The 18,278-nt window shown below is 34.5% G+C and overlaps 1 protein-coding gene across 1 annotated transcript in view; it reads right to left on the reverse strand.

Moving 5' to 3' along the window:
- Positions 1-6,397: 6,397 nt before the first annotated feature.
- LOC113043023 (peroxisome proliferator-activated receptor alpha) overlaps positions 6,398-18,278 on the reverse strand; it is a 34,245-nt gene continuing 22,364 nt past the window's right edge. Inside the window, exons 3-8 of the mRNA XM_026202117.1 lie at positions 17,083-17,240; positions 13,924-14,062; positions 11,780-11,979; positions 8,930-9,139; positions 8,610-8,853; positions 6,398-7,096 (exon numbers count right to left, since the gene is read on the reverse strand). Coding sequence (XP_026057902.1) covers positions 6,852-7,096; positions 8,610-8,853; positions 8,930-9,139; positions 11,780-11,979; positions 13,924-14,062; positions 17,083-17,240 — 1,196 coding nt within the window. The 3' untranslated portion in view covers positions 6,398-6,851. The remainder of the gene's footprint in view (positions 7,097-8,609; positions 8,854-8,929; positions 9,140-11,779; positions 11,980-13,923; positions 14,063-17,082; positions 17,241-18,278) is intronic.

Here is an 18,278-nt window from a genome sequence, read left to right on the forward strand (position 1 = left end):
AAAATTGCATATAAAGCCCTTTATGAGTAAGCATTTTAACTTAATTTAATAAAATAAATTTTTTTTAAACTCTTCCAACAGAATGATGTTTGTAGTTCCAAGCCGCTTCCTGGCTCCCGACAGCTGGAAAACTTCTGTTCCCTGCTGGTGGAGACTGGTCTGACTGAGGACAAGCTGAGTCTAACAACAGAACAGAGGAACAGACTCATCGAAGCATGGAGTGCTGTAGAGGAACACGATAAACAACCACACAAGTTTCACCAGCTCTACAAAACACACTGGGGTAATGCGCTTTACTGTTGCGATCTTGCACTGGCCCAGCGAGAGAACAGGCTGATGTACACACTAGTGAAACATCTCTGGTTGGGGTCACCGCACAGTACTCCAGCAAACCCTGTAAAAACCACCATCGCAAAAGCATATGAGAGCCTTCAGCATCGCGTATTAGTAGACGATCCAGTTCTGAGCAAACTGGGAATACCTTTGGCAAATATCGACACCAGAACACTCTGTGATTTCATCCGCCGTCATGAGAGACTCGTCAACCTGCGGTCGACTAAACCGCCATCTGCTACCGTGCTGAAGACCATGTTAATCTCTTCAAAAGAGCTTCCTCTAGCTGCATGCCAGCTGTCCGTTCTCTCTCCACCTGACCTCCCACAGGTGAAGCTTGAACACATTTCAAGCAAAGCAGGGACCGAGGTTTTAAAATGAGGGATGGAGACTGCGATGCCAGTTTTAAAGACTCTGCTGCCATTAAAACACAGTGAGTCTGTGCCAATTCCCCACTTCCTACTGCCTACTGTCTACTGAAAACGCCTGTCTCTTCCATCATCATCAAACCTCTAGCTAAAATCGCTTCATCTGCCACACAAGCTACTTCCACCAACTCAGCACCAGTATCACAGAGTATTGCCAGCCGTTCAGCCTGGGCCAGGGCTACACTGTATGAACGCAAACATACAGGCAGTCTTACAGATGTTGAAATTAAGAAGTCAAGTGTACAAAAACTACCTGTTTGCACTCTGTGCAGCCAACCGACTCAGGGACACAAAAAATACAGGAAGAAGACTTTTTGCCCTGTGAGAATGATGTCGACCTCAAAAGGACTTTGCAGCAGAGTCTACTCCAGTTACGAACATTTTACCTCAGTCGTAGACTCACGCCAGACAACGTAGTGTTCTTTTAAACTTTTACGTTATTATTTTTTATTGATTACTGCATTTATGTTCTTATTTGATATGTTCCATTTTTTTTGTAATTATAGTGATCTGTTTTAGTGATATACAGTGATATAAAAAACTATTTCTGTAATAACAAACGACTGTGATTTGGTCCACGCTGACCGGCGCTGAGAAAAGTAACTTGTGCCCTCTGACTTCGCGCTATATCTTCGAAACGCTGATGAACTATTTCTAACTGTGCTGATTACTTATTTAACTATTAAACGAGTCATTAAAGGAGAAACCAAAGAGAAACTAAAGTCAGACCATGGAGAGAGCAACAGTATACAAGTGCTGTGATGCACAGGACAGAAAATAGCTTATTACTTCTAAATAAAAAAGTTTTTTTTTTTTTTTTGCTATAAAAAACATTATAAGTTGGCGTCAGAAAATAGTACAACAAAAAAAACAAAGGCAGGTCATGACCTCTTTAAAAAAAAAGTAATACCTTTATAGTAAACTATTTTAGATGATTCAATGGATTCTTTAAAGTATGATCTAATGAATAAATTGTTTTACTAAATAATGACAAAATTATAAAAATATACAATGCATGAATATTTTGGACCGTACACCACTTGATGGTGCTATACAACGAGTCTACTTCTGTGAAATTAGTATTTGGTTGGTGTCTTTTTCCAAATTACTCAGACTTTGTATATTAAAGACACATTTCTGCATTTGAGTTTAATAAAGAAGTCTTTTATTTGGAGACGGGACTAGATATACAGATGTCAAACATTTAAACCAATGTACAGCAAAAACACCACCACTGAGGTCTTTTTGCAGCAGTATATTAATAAGCAGCTAGTATAAAGTCACAGATCTGTATCAACAAGCTTCTTAAAATCAAGCTTTTATTAGAAATGACGCTGTCAGAGGCAGAACAGTACTTGACTTTACTGTGACCGAGACAATTCCCTGATATCACGTTGTTAAAATCCCCTCTATATAAAAAACACCAAGCACTAGTTAGAAAAGCAAAGCTGCAGACAATCAAACATTTCATTTTAATCCGAAAAAACTAACAAACAATACTTTATGCATACAGTTTCTCTATCAGCAAATATTACTGGACACAAAAAACTAAAATATTGGGAACATTGTGAACTTGACCATGGATTATAATGACACTTTATTTGATTTGAAACATTGCAGATTTTTACTCTAAAGCGAAATTTGTTCATCCATGCCATAACACTTCCTCACAATTTCTTACAATTTGGATCTAAGGCACTAGAAGAGACAAATCAGAGTAGCATACTACTGCAGAAATAGTATGCATATGACCACTACATCTGCAATCTACACCAGCACACTGTGTTTCCAGTGTGACTACAGTAGGATTCAGTACGTAGTAAGCTACTGAACTCAAGTGCACTAGCAAGTGAACAAGGCGGAGGATGATTTCAGTACAAAGTATAGCAAACGCACAATGTTCTGCTACACATTTACACATCAAACCACATTCATGTAAGCATCTGAACTTGTGAAAATAAAAACAAGACACAAACAAGAATGTAAATTACTAATTTCTGAAAATGACCGTATGAAGCAGGGAGTGCATTTTTCAACGACAATGGAGAGTGAAAATATCACTGGTTTTACAAACCATTTGGCTTCAGGCAGTTGGGAATGATGGATATCATCAGTACCTCTGTTCTTTACCTGAGATCTCATGGAGCACAGTACAGTAAGTAGGAGAGGATCCCAAACACCCCGAGATCAGAAATTGATTTTATGGCAAAAATATGGAAGCTTGTTTCCACACAAAAAAAAAGGAATTGCAATTTTTTTTCTCACATTTTGACTTTTTTTTTTTTTTTCATAATTCTGACTTTCTTTTTCCTCTACATCTCGCAATTTGGACTCTTTGTCTCTGAATACTGAGTATATATCTTGCAAGGTTTGAAGACCAAAGGTTGGTGGTCTGTTAAGAACATGTGCTGTACTTAACAAATGATAAAAAAATATTTCACCAATATTTTGAAATCTAAAATTACTATAAAGTCAAGAGGCGTATGTCTAACTATGTTATGTACCAAATTTTAAGTTTATATAGCAAAAATCAAGATTTTAAGCATTGTACCAAAAATAGTCACCAATTGACACTCAAATACTTCACTTGATTTTGATACGGTTTCCAGTTTTTTAATTATATATATATATATATATATTTATATGTAATAGGCCAAGTGTCCCATTAATTCTTTCAGAATCGTTGCAATTACCCTATTTTATCCCATGACAGAAACAAGCTTCAACAAAAAGATCACATGTCACACTAGTCATGAGAAAACAGTCGGGATGAAGTAAAAATGGACTATTCACCATTAGTAAAACTCCCATAACATAATGAAATCTTCAGGATTATAAGCCACTCCAATCATCTTTCCATTCAAGGTGGAAATGTGCAGGTCCTCACGCTGAATTAAAAAGGAATGTGGAATATACAACATTAATTCCCATGTCGTTGCATGACAAATCTTCCCCCATATTTACACTGCACTGCATAAAATGTTCATTTCACAACATCTGCTATATATTAATAAAGATACCTTTGTTTTAGTAGAAAAAGGCGGTAGTGCATAATACCTAGATGCATACAATGTCCTAGCCGTTAAAAAGCATTTATCAAAACGATGTCTTGATCAAGCGTTTGCTATTTACAGGGTTGCAAAGCTTCAGCATTTCCAGTTACAAACATAACCTTACTGTTTAAGTGCATCGCTTTTCAGGAACGTGGGTTCACATGTACACATGCATCGTATAAATGTGACACGGGATGTTGAGGGTATCAACAATTTGCAGCGGCAACATGACCTAAAGTTATTTGTTTTGAATATGTCATAATTTTTTTGGTGACTGTTGATGAGCATTTTTAAAATGAATCACTTGCTTTACAAGGTTGCAATCCAAGATGTGTTTTCAGAGTACTTACTATAAATCATTATAGCAATCATTTTCTAATGCAAAAAAAAAAAAAAAAAAAAGGTTTGAAGTGAAAATAGACAATAATTAGTTCTTGCTAGTAATTGTTCACAACTTCGGAAAAGTAAAGCTGGTGACATGGAAAACAAAACATTCACAAGAAACTAACTGAAGGTGATGGTTTACGAAGCCAATAGGGGCACATGGTGATGGAGAAAAAATTTGATGTGATGATAAATGCTTTTGCCTTCTCTCGCAAAAATATCGAGATCCCCGAGTAGCTTTGCGTTCACCTGGAAAATAATTGTTCTCTTGCAAAACTATTATGTTCCCTCAAGAAACTCTGCGGACACTCGCAAAACCTGAGAAACTTTCTTGCGAACATACTTTCGCAAAACATTTGCATAAAACACTTACGCTCACCCACAAAACATTTTGATTCTCTCAGGAAACTCTACAGTCGCTAAAGTCATTTGCAAAAGTATTGTGTTCCCCCCCAAAAATGTTTGCTTTCAAAAATATTGTTGCCCCAAGAGACTTTACGTTCACCCACAAAAATTTGTATTTTCTTGCAAAAGTACTGCGTTCCCCAGAGAAACTTTGCGTTTGCTCACAAAACATTTGCGTTCAATTAAAAAAAGATTTGCATTCGCTAAAAAAGTATTGCATTCACTATTTAAAATCTAAAAACATTTGTGTTCTCACTAAATATTTGCATTTCCCTTTGCAATATTTTGCGAAAGAAAACGATACTTTAGCAAGCATTCTCAAATGTTGTATGAGCAAATGTAAAAATAGTAATTATCAAACAATTTTTTTTTTACAAACAAATATTTTTGTAATAAAAAACAAAATCTCTCAGGTTAACTAATAATTAATAACATTTTTTTTTTTTACAAACAAATATTTTTGTAATCAAACTCAAATTATCTCAGGTTAACCACTAATAATTAACAATTTTTTTTTTATTTTTTTATAAACAAATATTTTTTTGTAATCAAACTCAAAATCTCTCAGGTTAACTGATAATTAACAAACAAAACAAATATTTTTACAACCAAATATTTTTACTCTCTTATCCCATGTTACTTTTCATTGCCATGTCCCTTTAAAGGCTCCATATTACTTCTAGGAACCCATTTTTTAGCTTAATTTTAAAATGGCTCTTTAAACAATCTCAAAATGAATCTTACACAATCTAATCAATCAAACGCCCCTATATTATTACACTCTTAAGGCCGGTTCACTGAGTAGGTTTATAAAGTAGTAGGAGTTATAAAGGAGTAGGAGTTATAAATGTGAGACACGGTGCAGTAGAATAGGAAAAAAACAAAAACGAAAGGTCTCAAAACATTGTTTTAACATGAGTGCAGTTTCATGAGAGAGTAGCTGTAAAACATGCGAGTACAGTGGTCAAACATGTCTGTCTAGCGCATGATTACATCGAAAAATAACAGAAAAGCATCACAGTATAATGCAAATAGAAATGAGTTCTGTGTGAACGGCCCTTACGCAACAACTTTTTAACGTAGATAACTCCACATAGATTTTACGTTAATTAGCTTCTGTTCCTGGTTTATATAGGGAAGTAAAAAACAATAAGATGTTTTTCAACAAGATTTGAGACTAGGCACTGTGGTTCTGAGGAAACGTCAAGAACGGAGAAGAGTGACAGATTCCTGGAGGGACAGACAGAAAAACGCTGTGAAACTTTTCCTTCAGAAAGGAAGGAAATTAAAGCAAGCTAGGCGTTGCATCTGCAGCGTGTGAACACCAGTGCATCGCTGCAGTGCAAATGCATTTGCGTGCATTGATTTCTGGGACACGGCACTGAATATTTCCTTTAAGAATGGATATATAGTATAAAATGTTTATCAGAAAGGGCTCTCTGAGAACTGTTATTGTCAATAAACAAAATTTACATTGGGTAGAGCATGCAAACTCTACACAGAATGAAGCTCAAACCTCGAGATTCAGTACAAATCTGTGTTCGACTTGCATCAAGCCCAACAGACACCTGTGCGAGCGTGCTTCGCTCAAATATTGCTTCAAAAAACTAACATTGCAGAATTGCAACGGTGCATTTCAACTATATTTTTCGTGTGTGACGCTTGCAGTTTAAATGCAGTAACAGGCTTCACTTATTAAGCGTTTCCTCACTCCTTTAGCCCATTTAAACAGTAGATTACTGTAAAACTGCACAACCTGGAGCACTTGTGTTCATAACAACGTGAACCATGAAGCATAATCCCTGAAGCTTTATTAAACGGTCAGTTTCACTATTTACAGCAGATCTATGTCGAAGTCACTTGGGTGAACCCTACATGTTTAAAGCGTACACTATCAAAAGTTACCATGTCTATGTAAAGAAATAATATTGCTGTATGAATAAGTTGGATTTTAGGGTTTCTATTCACAGTTTCTGGCCCAAGGGACCAGTAAACATTTATAAAACTTTCAAAAATATTAAAAACCACAGGATGCATTTTAATTTGCATTGTCTTGTTCTCTTCTCTCTAAACCAATAACCGTAGAAAGCATTGTTTAACTCGACGGTAATGAAGAGCCCTGATGTTCCTGGCGTTTTCATCCAGTAATCCCAAAAATAGTGGTTCATATGACGCCCTTAATAAAAGATCACAGTGTAGCTGTACGAGGAGACTTGTTTTGAGCTTGTTTTTATGAGCCAAAGGCGACTCAGTACATGTCTCTGTAAATCTCCTGCAGTAAGGGATGCAGCGACGTGTCTTCTGTCTTCTTGATCTCCTGCACGAGCTGAGCGTGCTCCGTCACCAGCTGCCGCAGGTCCACTAGTTTCTGCAGGAGTTTGGGGAAGAGGAACTCGTTGTCGGGATGGTTGCTCTTGAGGTGCAGATGAAGCACGTTTACGATGCTCTCCTGCATTCGCTCGATGTGCGGGACGTTCACCAGGCCTGGACGATCTGAACACGAGACGGGGAAGAGCATGAGTCTAAAATAAACAACACTGGCATGCAAAAGCTGATCTGCTCTTGTTAAAGGTACAATTTCTAAGATATTTTCAGCAAAATATCCAAAAACCACTAGGGTAGTGTTATATATTTTGTCCAGCTGAGAACTAATGTTTTCAACTACTTGTAAATCATGAGAAAATTCCCATTCTAGACAGTGACACGGGGCAGTCGCCTGTCAATGACGTTATTTATCCTTTATTTCCGCCTTTACTGACGTAGAAACCACATGATGACAACAGTGTCGTGGACAAATGCGGAAGTAGCTTCCCGACAAACTTCAACTAGAAAGAGATGCCAATCTCTCTTGTGTTTTACTCGACAGGTGAGTTGTTTTGATTTGTATCTTTACAGAAAACGTATGGTATTATAACGATCAACAAGATTAGTATTATGGGGTATACACGCCAAACGCGGGGCATCGCGTCTCTACACCCGTGCGAGGACGCGTCTGATTCAAAGTCTGATCGTGTCTTTGCATTGACTTTGTATGTAATCGACTCTCGCAAATCGTTGAGATCGCGTTAAATCTGTGATTTATCTTTCCGTCTAATTGATGGCCGTCAGCGGTTGGGTAGAAGACAACAAATCCCATTATTTCATGCTCCTTATTAGCGTCATCAAACAAAGCAATTTTTATTGTTTTGGCAGTGCGCCCTCTAGTGGCAGGTCTGTACTGTACTTTTACTGTACTTTAAAAAAATGTCCATTAGAAAAAAAAAAAAAAAGAAAAAAAAAACAGCACGGATTCCATCTAACGGTTGCGCTTTGTAAGCCAATATGAAATTATACAAATTTAATCATACAAATTAGATTAGATTTTTAGTACAATATATAAATGTATTACATTATTAATTAAATATGACATCAAATTTAAATTTATTATTATTTTTTTAATCTATCTATCTATCTATCTACTAGAAATATACATAGAAATATATATATATATGTGTAAATGAATGAATTAAATATATATCACAGCTGAAAACTTTTTTATATATATATATATAAATATGTAATAATTATTAATTATATAATATATAAAAACAAAAAATGTGTTTTATATATATATATATATATATATCTATATATATCTATATCTATATATATATATATATATGAAACTTTCAAAATCATACAATAGAATAAGCACCTAAAAATTATAATATAATGAAAATATATATATTAGTAAAAGTATCGATCTATAAATATTACATAAATAATGAATGACTGAATTATATATATATATATATATATATATATATATATATATATATATATATATATATATATATGAATATATATAAAAGTGAACAAAAAAAACATTTCATAAAAATATCTTAGCATTTTATTAATAATAATATGATAATACTATTTATAATAATATAATAATATTCTTATTCAATAATATAATGTAATACAATATATAAACATTTTATTTGAATTAAATATTAAACCAATATACCTCCACAGCAGATGATGGCAGCAACAAACAGTGCGAGGTCACTATCGTCCAGCTCGAGGGAGTTAAACTTCATTGCAAACTGAAACTTGGGCTCCATCATTTGACTGAACGGCCGTCGTAAGCTCTTCAGGAACTCTCTGGTGATGAAGCCGCTGCCGTGCGCCACCAGCAGACCGTCTTTATTCATGCATGATGCCAACATGGCGAAGAGCGCCTCATGGACGCCGTACTTTAATAATGTCACCTGTCAGAAGAAAACAGGCTGCATTCGGTGAAGTTGTTTATACAATATGTGCATATCTCAAGTTTTTGGCACTAACCTGGTCATTTAAATCCAGGTTTGAGAAGCCTGGCACAGACTTGGCGAACTCAGTCAGTTCGGTCACCGTCTCGACCGAAGTGCACTGACAGCAGTGGAATATTCGAACTTCCGCATCTTTATTCAGCAGAGCCCCAGAAGAGCCCACCATCTTGGCCACAAGAGTCTGTTCGGCCAGCTGCAGCGTCTCCATGTCGTGGATGACAAAAGGCTACAACAGAATGAGAGCGAAGCGTGAAGATCACATTTAGAATAAACCGTTGTGTAGGGGTCGATTGGTTTTTCAATGGCAGATGACAATATCTAGAGTAAAGGGAGACAGGTGGGCAAAAAAATACAAATTAATTCAATATAATTAAAAAATATTATTATTTTTTTATTTAATTTAATTTAATTTAATTTAATTTAATTTAATTTAATTTAATTTAATTTAATTTAATTTAATTTAATTTAATTTAATTTAATTTAAGCAGTTCTCCCAGCATTCTATTTCAATAATCTGAAAAAAAGAAAATATATAATAATAATAAGTAGAAAAAGTATTTGTAACAGATTAAAATACTGGCTATATACTGTTTAGAGAGAGAATAAGGTCAAGACTATTTTCAAGAATTAGCTGCGTTAAAATATTTTAATTGTGTTTTTTTATTTTTATATAACTATTTAACGTGTTAAACTGACAGACCTAATATATATATAAATAAATACATATACACATACACATATACACACACACACACACACACACACACACACACATATATATATATAATTCAGCGTTCCCCCGCCTCTGGAAGAGAGGTCAGCACGACCCCCCGAGAGGCTGGTTTGTGGGCCGTGAGAGAACAAGCGTACTGTGAGAGATGAAAGCCTCGTCTTAAATCAGCTGCTCTCACTCCCAACAGCTGGGCCGTGTCCCGCGGAGCTCAGGCCCAAGAGCACAGCCAACAATCGAGCTAGTGTTACAGATGTGTGTGGGGAAACACGTCTGACACTCACTCATCCACACCCAAACTCCAGAGCCCCGTCCCATGAGCCCTGTGTCATATCGAGCTTCGTTAATAAAGAGTTCTGCTTTATCAATGGGCTTTGTGCTTCATAAGAAGGTGTAGAGCGTCATGAACATGATGGAGATCTGATGATGCAACTAGTAACAGATTACATGTAATCTGGAAGTACTTGTAATTAGATTACATTTCAAAATACTTGTTATCTATGGAAGCATATGGGTAGCAATATTCAATTTGGGATGTAATATGCAAAATGACAATGCAATATGTAAAATGACAATGTATTTCTGTATTTACATTTACATTTTCCAATACATTTGTGCAACGTTTGGTGCAAAATGAAAATGAAAATTAAATTACATAATTATTTGGAAAATGTAAATGTAAATACAGAAATGCATTGTCATTTTACATATTGCATTGTCATTTTGCATATTACATCCCAAATTGAATATTGCTACCCATATGCTTCCATAGTAATCGGACTACATTTACTTTTTATGTATTACATGATTACATATTTACGCAATAGCAATAAATTATTCAAAATGTATTGATTCTTTGTAATTCTTCTTTTTCATCTTTTATATTTTCCTTTCTAAAAATAGCCAAAGTCTTCCAGTTTTGTGGAAGTGTTCAAAAGTGCACCAGCTACCGATAAACTTATTTTTATTTGAATTATCACTCAATTTAACCATGTATTCTTATGTCTCCGGAAGGCTTTTTTTTTTTCAAACACATTAAAAAGCACAAATTACTATTATATTACATACTACTATATACTAATTATATTATCTCTTTACACTTTGCATGTTGCACACATTTGCATGTCCACGGTTCTCTGATGCCGGTCACATGACATGCAGATAAATAAAATATTTAATCTTTTTTAGTAAGTGTTTTGTTTTGATTGCTTTTATTTTAAAAATTATTTGTTTACATTTTAAATGTTTATGATTGCATTAATTATTAGCTTTTCATTTAACTCACAAACCCCCTGCAGTTCATTTTAGTGTTGTAAAACTATTAATTAAACTAATTAAACGCATCCAAAATAAAAGTTTTTGCTAACATAATAAATGTGTGTACTGTGTATATTTATTATGTGCATATAAATACACACACATGCATGTAAATATTTAAATAAAATGTTGTTTATATATTAAATATATTTATATATAAATGATATGAATATAAATATACACAAATAAATAGAACAAAATATATACTCTATGTGTGTTTATTTATTTTGAATGTGATTAATCGGCACTAGTTAATTTAAAAACCCCAGTTTGCGAAACCTTCATGTAATATAATGTTAAATGCATGTCATGCGGTTCCTTACAAGGAATTTAATATGTTTTCTTTCTCTTGGTATAAGTTTATCCTATTTAACTCAATGTGATGAACCAGTTAGATCAAAATTAATCTAAAAGTAATCCAAAAGTAGTCCGATCTCATTACCTAAACTGTGTAATGTAATGGATTATGTAACTAACTACAATTTATGTCATGTAATCTAAAATCAGTAAAAGACTAAAATTTGTAAGTAATCTAATCTCTAATCTCTGAGTCGAGTTGGATTCAAACCTGTGTCCTCAAACTGAAATAAAATATTATATTCATCAAAACAAACTGATCTTGGCTTTACGATTTTTTATAAAAATCTAAATGCTGCTAAGGTGTCCTGAGTGGTTGCTACTTCTTTACTAAGGTGTTCTTGTTTGTAGCCAGGATGTTGCTAAATTGTTGCAAGTATGTTGCTACAATTAAAGACAAAATAGATGCAGAAAAAGACACATCAGCTCTCATGCATGAAGCACACGGCTGGATGCTGTTACCGGCGTGCTTGTCTTGCCCGTCAGGATGGTCCGTGCTTTGGATTTGTTCATGTTGAAGTTCTTCAGGTAGGCCTCGTAGATCTGCTTGGCCAGGGTTTTCTGATCGGCCACCTGAGGGTCCGCGACCTCTCGTTCCCCTGTTAGGATCTCCGCCTTCAACCTCAGCTTCTCCGACTGGGGCATTCGCCCAAACCGAATGGCTGTTCGCAAGATACAAACAAGAACCTCAATTAGAGACTACAACCAGATGGTGGAAGACGTGGCTTAGTGGTTAGAGAGTTTGACTCCTAACACTAAGGTTGTGGGTTCGAGTCTTGGGCTGGCAATACCTGTGTGTGTGTGTATAATGACATGGGTATGACACAGGTATTACAAGGAGAGGGTGACTTATGAGGACATAACCCATGTCCCCATTTTTCAAAACACTTATAAATCATACAGAATAAGGTTTTTTGAGAAAGTAAAAATGCACAAAGTTTCCTGTGAGGGTTAGGGTTAGGTGTAGGGTTGGTGTAGGGCCATAGAATATACAGTTTGTACAGAATAAAAACCATTACACCTATGGGATGAACACACTTTACACAAAAACTAACGTGTGTGTGTGTGTGTGTGTGTATGTGTGTGTGCACTTTGTATGGGTTAAACGCAGAGCACGAATTCTGAGTATGGGTCACCATACTTGGCTGTATGTCACAATATTTAACATGATCATTTGTGGTTAGTTCTTGACAGTCTTCCAAGATTTCAAATCACATAAATGTTGCTCATAATCTGCCTGATTACTGACAACCTGCTGTGTGACTTACTTGGCATGAAGTTCACCATGCTTTTGTTCAATACCCCTATTGTTAGTTTGATGCAAGTGTGGATAACCTAAAAGTGGACTGTAAGCTGTGTATGTAAACCTTCCCTGCGGATTCTCTTGCACACGCGCTGCTGACCATGGATGATTAATATTTGATGAAATCCAAGGCCACTATTTACAGATTTTGTCAGATCAGGATGTCTAGTGCCTTAGGAGCTTGCCCAGAGGAGTTGAGTAACATGAGTTTCAATCTGGACCGTGTTCAAATGCAGTGTTCATGGTGTCGTTGGACAGGCAGAGCAGCGGTATTATGGTATCAAACATTGCTTCAGCATTTCACAAACTAGATTTATTTAAAACAAAACCAGCAACACTTGTGAAGTGGAGACATCAAACCATTCTAATAACATTTCGCCAATGCAAAGAAACTTTGTTCTTGTTTCTCTGAAATAGTATTTCCATAAATTTTCCACCTAACAAGTGTTTCTGGTTTTGTTTGAAATAAATACTTTTGATTTCTTCTCCCATGCACACTGTCGATTGTGTGAAGCTGCACCAGAATAAATACACAACATATCAGAAACTAGATTTAGCCAGTGGAGCCAATGCAAAACTAACTTTTATGATGCCGAAGGGTTGCTCCTAATGATTTTATGTGGTTACTAGTGTTTTGAATAGTTTTTTAGGTCTCTACTGTAAGTAGTATATGGTGCATGCAAATGCAGACATCTTTAAAACCTGATTACAATCCTAATGCAGACGCCATAATCTCTAACCGCTAATAAGATTACAGTCCCAGCCTGAAAACCTCCACTGCATGACACACAAATGCACGTTTCAGGAAAAAACACGTTTGCATGCATACATTACTAAAACATTACATTACTCTAGACAAAAAAATAATAATAATAGACACAACAAAAGCACAAAACAAAATGACTAAAACTTCAACTAAAATTAATGTGAAGACAGAACATATAAAAGTAAAATTTAATTATAAATACGTTGTGCAAACCTTAATATAAAATATAAATAGAAAAATATTATTAATATCATAAATAAATAATTGCAAAAAAAAAAAATGCAATGCATTATTTTTTACGCAATAAAAAATGCTATATTTGTTAAGACTATAATAATATCCCAATGCACATTACCATGAAGTACAACTGTAACAACTTTAGATGTATAGATATAGATCCGTTCATATAAACTGAGAGAAATGGATTCGGACAGGTATTAAAATAACCAAATGACCCTAGTGTTTGTCAAAATAAATAAATGAAATGAAAATCAATGAAAGGAGCATCAGAAGTGGGCTTGTGCTGGTCACACTCACCGTTGTGGGACATGCCCACAGACAGGCACTTCTGAAAGCGACAGTATTGGCACTTGTTTCGGTTCTTCTTTTGGATCTTACAGCGTCGTTCACATTTATCGTACTCCAGCTTGAGGCGAATGGTCCGGCGGAAGAAACCCTACAAGACGGAGAAACAGAGCGCTGTTTGAGTTCATGCTGAGAAACCAGAATAGCACACATTCCTACAAGCATTTCCAGACCAACCAGATCGATGTATGCTTTAAATATCGGTTTCGTTCTGTACTGTACCCCATAAAGACAGCTCCTTCTATTTCAAGTTCATATCTGGTTATTAAACGGGACAGAAATTCATGTTCACTATCTAAAGCAGGCGCTTCTGGAAATAGCTTGGCAGCACATTCGCAGGCCGTGCTTGTCCTCATCTGTACTTGGATCCGTCAGGGTTTCCTCTCTTAGAAACACAGCGATTGAAAATAGGAACGAGGCAGACGATCTGAGCCATGCTTAACATTAGGAGTGTGTATATAATGGAAGTTATATGCATGGATATACAGTCATTCTTGCTGGAGAAATATATTAAATAACCTATTTTTACACAATATTCTGGAAATGGAAAGTACTAAAATCATTATTGCTTATGCAATCATTAAATGTTTATTTAAATTAATTTCAAGTTAAATGAATGCAAATTATTAAATTAAATTAAATGAAAATGAATGATAAAATAAAATTAAATAAAATAAAATAAAACTTCTTTATTCATTTTGGACAAGCCTTGCTCTGTATTTTTGTGCTTTCTGATGCTCTTACATGTAAATATAATAAATATATCAATACAAAATATGCTTTTAAATTAAACAACATTTATATTATATTATATTATATTATATTATATATTATTATATTATATTATATTATACGAGACGTTTAAAATTTTACATTTATTAACATGCCTTAGAAAAAAACATTAATGGTATGCATCTTCAGACCAAACAAAGGCAAGTTTCTTTAAGTTGAAACAGCTCAGAATTACATTTAAATCTGGGACTAGGCTCAAGCCTTGTCTGTGAAATCGGGGGAATATTTCATAACGTCACTGTTTTTTTTTGTAAGTTATAGCGTTTTTGATCAATTGAATGCACCCTTTATGAACAAAAACTATCTTACCAACCGTGACAAAGACAACAACAACATTTAAATTCAAACTTAAGTGACGATGAACCGCTGCTGAAAGCCATTTGAAGCCATAAACTCCAGTGTAATATCACAGCATTATTCCCTGGAAAGAATAAACAGTTCCTGAGGTCATAAATACATCCAAAGCATGAAACTGATGGTCTTGCACAATCTGCCGAAGTGCTGAAGACGACAAGCGGTCCGCCAGCAGAGATGAGGTTTAAGGCCAGGCTGGCAAGAAGGGAATCGCTCTTGCTTCACTCATATTGAGCCATTTTGTCCCTAGAAACTCTGGTTTCGAAAGAGAGATCAGATGGAGAGATACAGAAGGAGAAGGAGAGGCTCCAGGGACAGGAGGAAGAGGAGGAGAGGTCGAGTCGAGGACAGACACGCCAAAGCATGACTGAGCAGATGGAGAAACACACCAGTCCGGTGTTAGGAAATGGACAAAAAGCTATTTTTGATTTAATGCACATCAATTGAATACTACATTAATATTACAGAGGTGAATATTTAGGCACCTGATTCTGGAGTCGCGATCCGATTCCCAAACCATTCTTGATTTAAACTACTTTATTTAATGACGTGGTCAATTATTAGCACTTTAAAAAAATCTGATTAATAATGAGTCCAGTAATTGTTTTAAATTAGCAAGGGGTGTTCTAAATAGCTTCAAAACATAGGCTAAATAATAAAATACTCAATAAAATATTTAATTTAAAACATTTTATGTAATTACATTTTTTTGTATAGTTTTTTTATTTTTTATATTATAAATTAATAATAATTACTGTAATTGTTTTGATTATAAAATTGTCTAAATACAGCTACTAAACACAGGCTACAAGAAAAAAGTAAATAATAAAGAAAAAAAAAGAAACATATTACAAGAAAAAAATGTTTAGGGCTTTTTTAAGGATCTGGAGTTTCTAGTAATTATTTAATTATATGCTCTTTATAAAATAATTACAAACGTATAATAATTACTGTAATTTTTTAAGGTAAATTTCTAAATACAGGCCAAATATTTAATTATATGTTAGTTTAATTACAAGAACATTTTAGCATAAACAATTACAGTAATTAATATTAATTTGTAATTGAGTCATTTTCAAAAATAGTTTAAAAACATTTAAATATTTAATTTATACAATTTTTGTTTGATTACTTATTTAATTCTAAGCACTTTTCTGTTTTCTTTATATTACATATAACATTTTTGATTGATGAAAAATATAGACAAAATATATAAATAAAAACGAAAACATCAGTTCTGCATCAGCTAAATATTCTGACGATGTATTAAAACATCCCACTATGCTATAACTGATTTTTAATAATAATAATAATAATAAAAACAACAACTATTATTTTCCTTATTACTGTGCATATAAAGTTGGATTGATTTAGTCTAACAATTATTAAACATTTAATTATTATATAATTATAATTACATCATTATATAATTGTTTAACTGATGTATTCTAATTGTTATTTATTAATCTAAAGCTAAATTACTAAAACATTAGCTCTGCACATTGGTTGTTAAAATAATGGGCTTTGGCATCCATCATAAAATAAAAATACCAACCTTTAAAAATCACTTAGAAAATACTTAAAATGCATGAATTCTCAGACAATATAAAAATCTGTCTGGCCTTCAAGTTCATAAAGCACACAGACAGTAAAGCGAAAGCAAACACTGTGTGGTAAGAACGCAGCCGGTGTTTTTGTTGCTCATCTAATAACAATATTATGACTAATGTGCAGTCAACAGATGTTCCTCTAGACGCAGATATGAGGGTAAACGTCCTCAGTGACCTCAATGAGGAGTGTGTGTGTGTGTGCTGGGGATTTAACAGACCAGCAGTGTGTGTGAGAGATAATATACAGAAACCCTTCAGTCTAATTTCTCTATAGTTCTGTCTGTAAACCTCTAAACGTAGGCTAAAATAAAAAGTGTGAAGTGTCTCTGAGAGGGTGTTCCTCTGCAGCGGTCACCTTGCAGCCCTCGCAGGCGTGAACCCCGTAGTGGTATCCTGAGGCACGGTCCAAACACACACGGCACTCCAGGTTCAGAGAGGTGCAGGTGAACTCGTCCTGTCCCGCCGGGCCACAGTACACACCTGACGCCGGGCTGGAGGCGGGACTCAGTGCATCTGACCAAGAGAGCAAACAACACCAAACATATAGAGTGCCTTCAAGAAGACCAAACACAATTAAGACAACCTGATCTCATGGCAATTCGTACTTTTTTCACGAGGTGGATTATTCGTACGAATTTTCGTATGACCACACTCGTACAAATTCATACGATTTTTGCCAAATCGTACGTATTTAACGAGTTGCACAATTCGCATGAACGTGTACGAATAACCTACACCTAACCTCACCCATAAACCTAACCGTCACTGGGGTTTAGAAAAATCGTATAAAATCTTACGAGCGAGGTCGTAAAAAATTCGTACGAATAAGCCACCTCGTAAAATACGTACGACTAGGTCGTGAGATAGCATTGATTCAGAATGATAGACTCGCATGGTAATGATCTAGAACACAATTAGAAAATCACTATAATGAAATGAAATAAATAACGTGTTATCTGGTATTGTTAATATAACAACAATACATTGTACATATTAATTATTAATTTATGTAGTCTAATGGTTATTTAACATAAAACAACATTAAAACATTAGTTTTGCATCTCATATATTTATATCATAGATATGACCCTGGACCTTGAAACCAGTCATAAGGGTTGATAGATTTATGTTTCATCTGACATGCAACAATTTGAAAATCTGGAATCTGAGGGTGAAAAATTTCTAAATGTTGAGAAAATCATCTTTAAAGTTGTTAAAATGAATTCTTAGTAATGCATATTATTAATCAAAAATGAAGTTTTGATATATTTACGGTAGGAAATTTACAAAATATCTTCATGGAACATGATCTTTACTTAATATCCTAATTATTTTTGACATAAAAGAAAAAAATATAATTTTGACTCATACAATGTTATTGCTACAAATATACCTCAGAGACGTAAGACTGCTTTTTACTCCAGAAATATTGATCATAAATTGCATCATAAATACTCTGATATTACAGTATATGGAAACACTGTGCTCTCATTGATTTTAAATAGATAAATGAATATCACGTTTAACTGATAAAGTCTAATGATTATTAAA

Source organism: Carassius auratus, chromosome 25 (assembly GCF_003368295.1).
Source record: "Carassius auratus strain Wakin chromosome 25, ASM336829v1, whole genome shotgun sequence".
Lineage (NCBI taxonomy): Eukaryota > Metazoa > Chordata > Actinopteri > Cypriniformes > Cyprinidae > Carassius > Carassius auratus.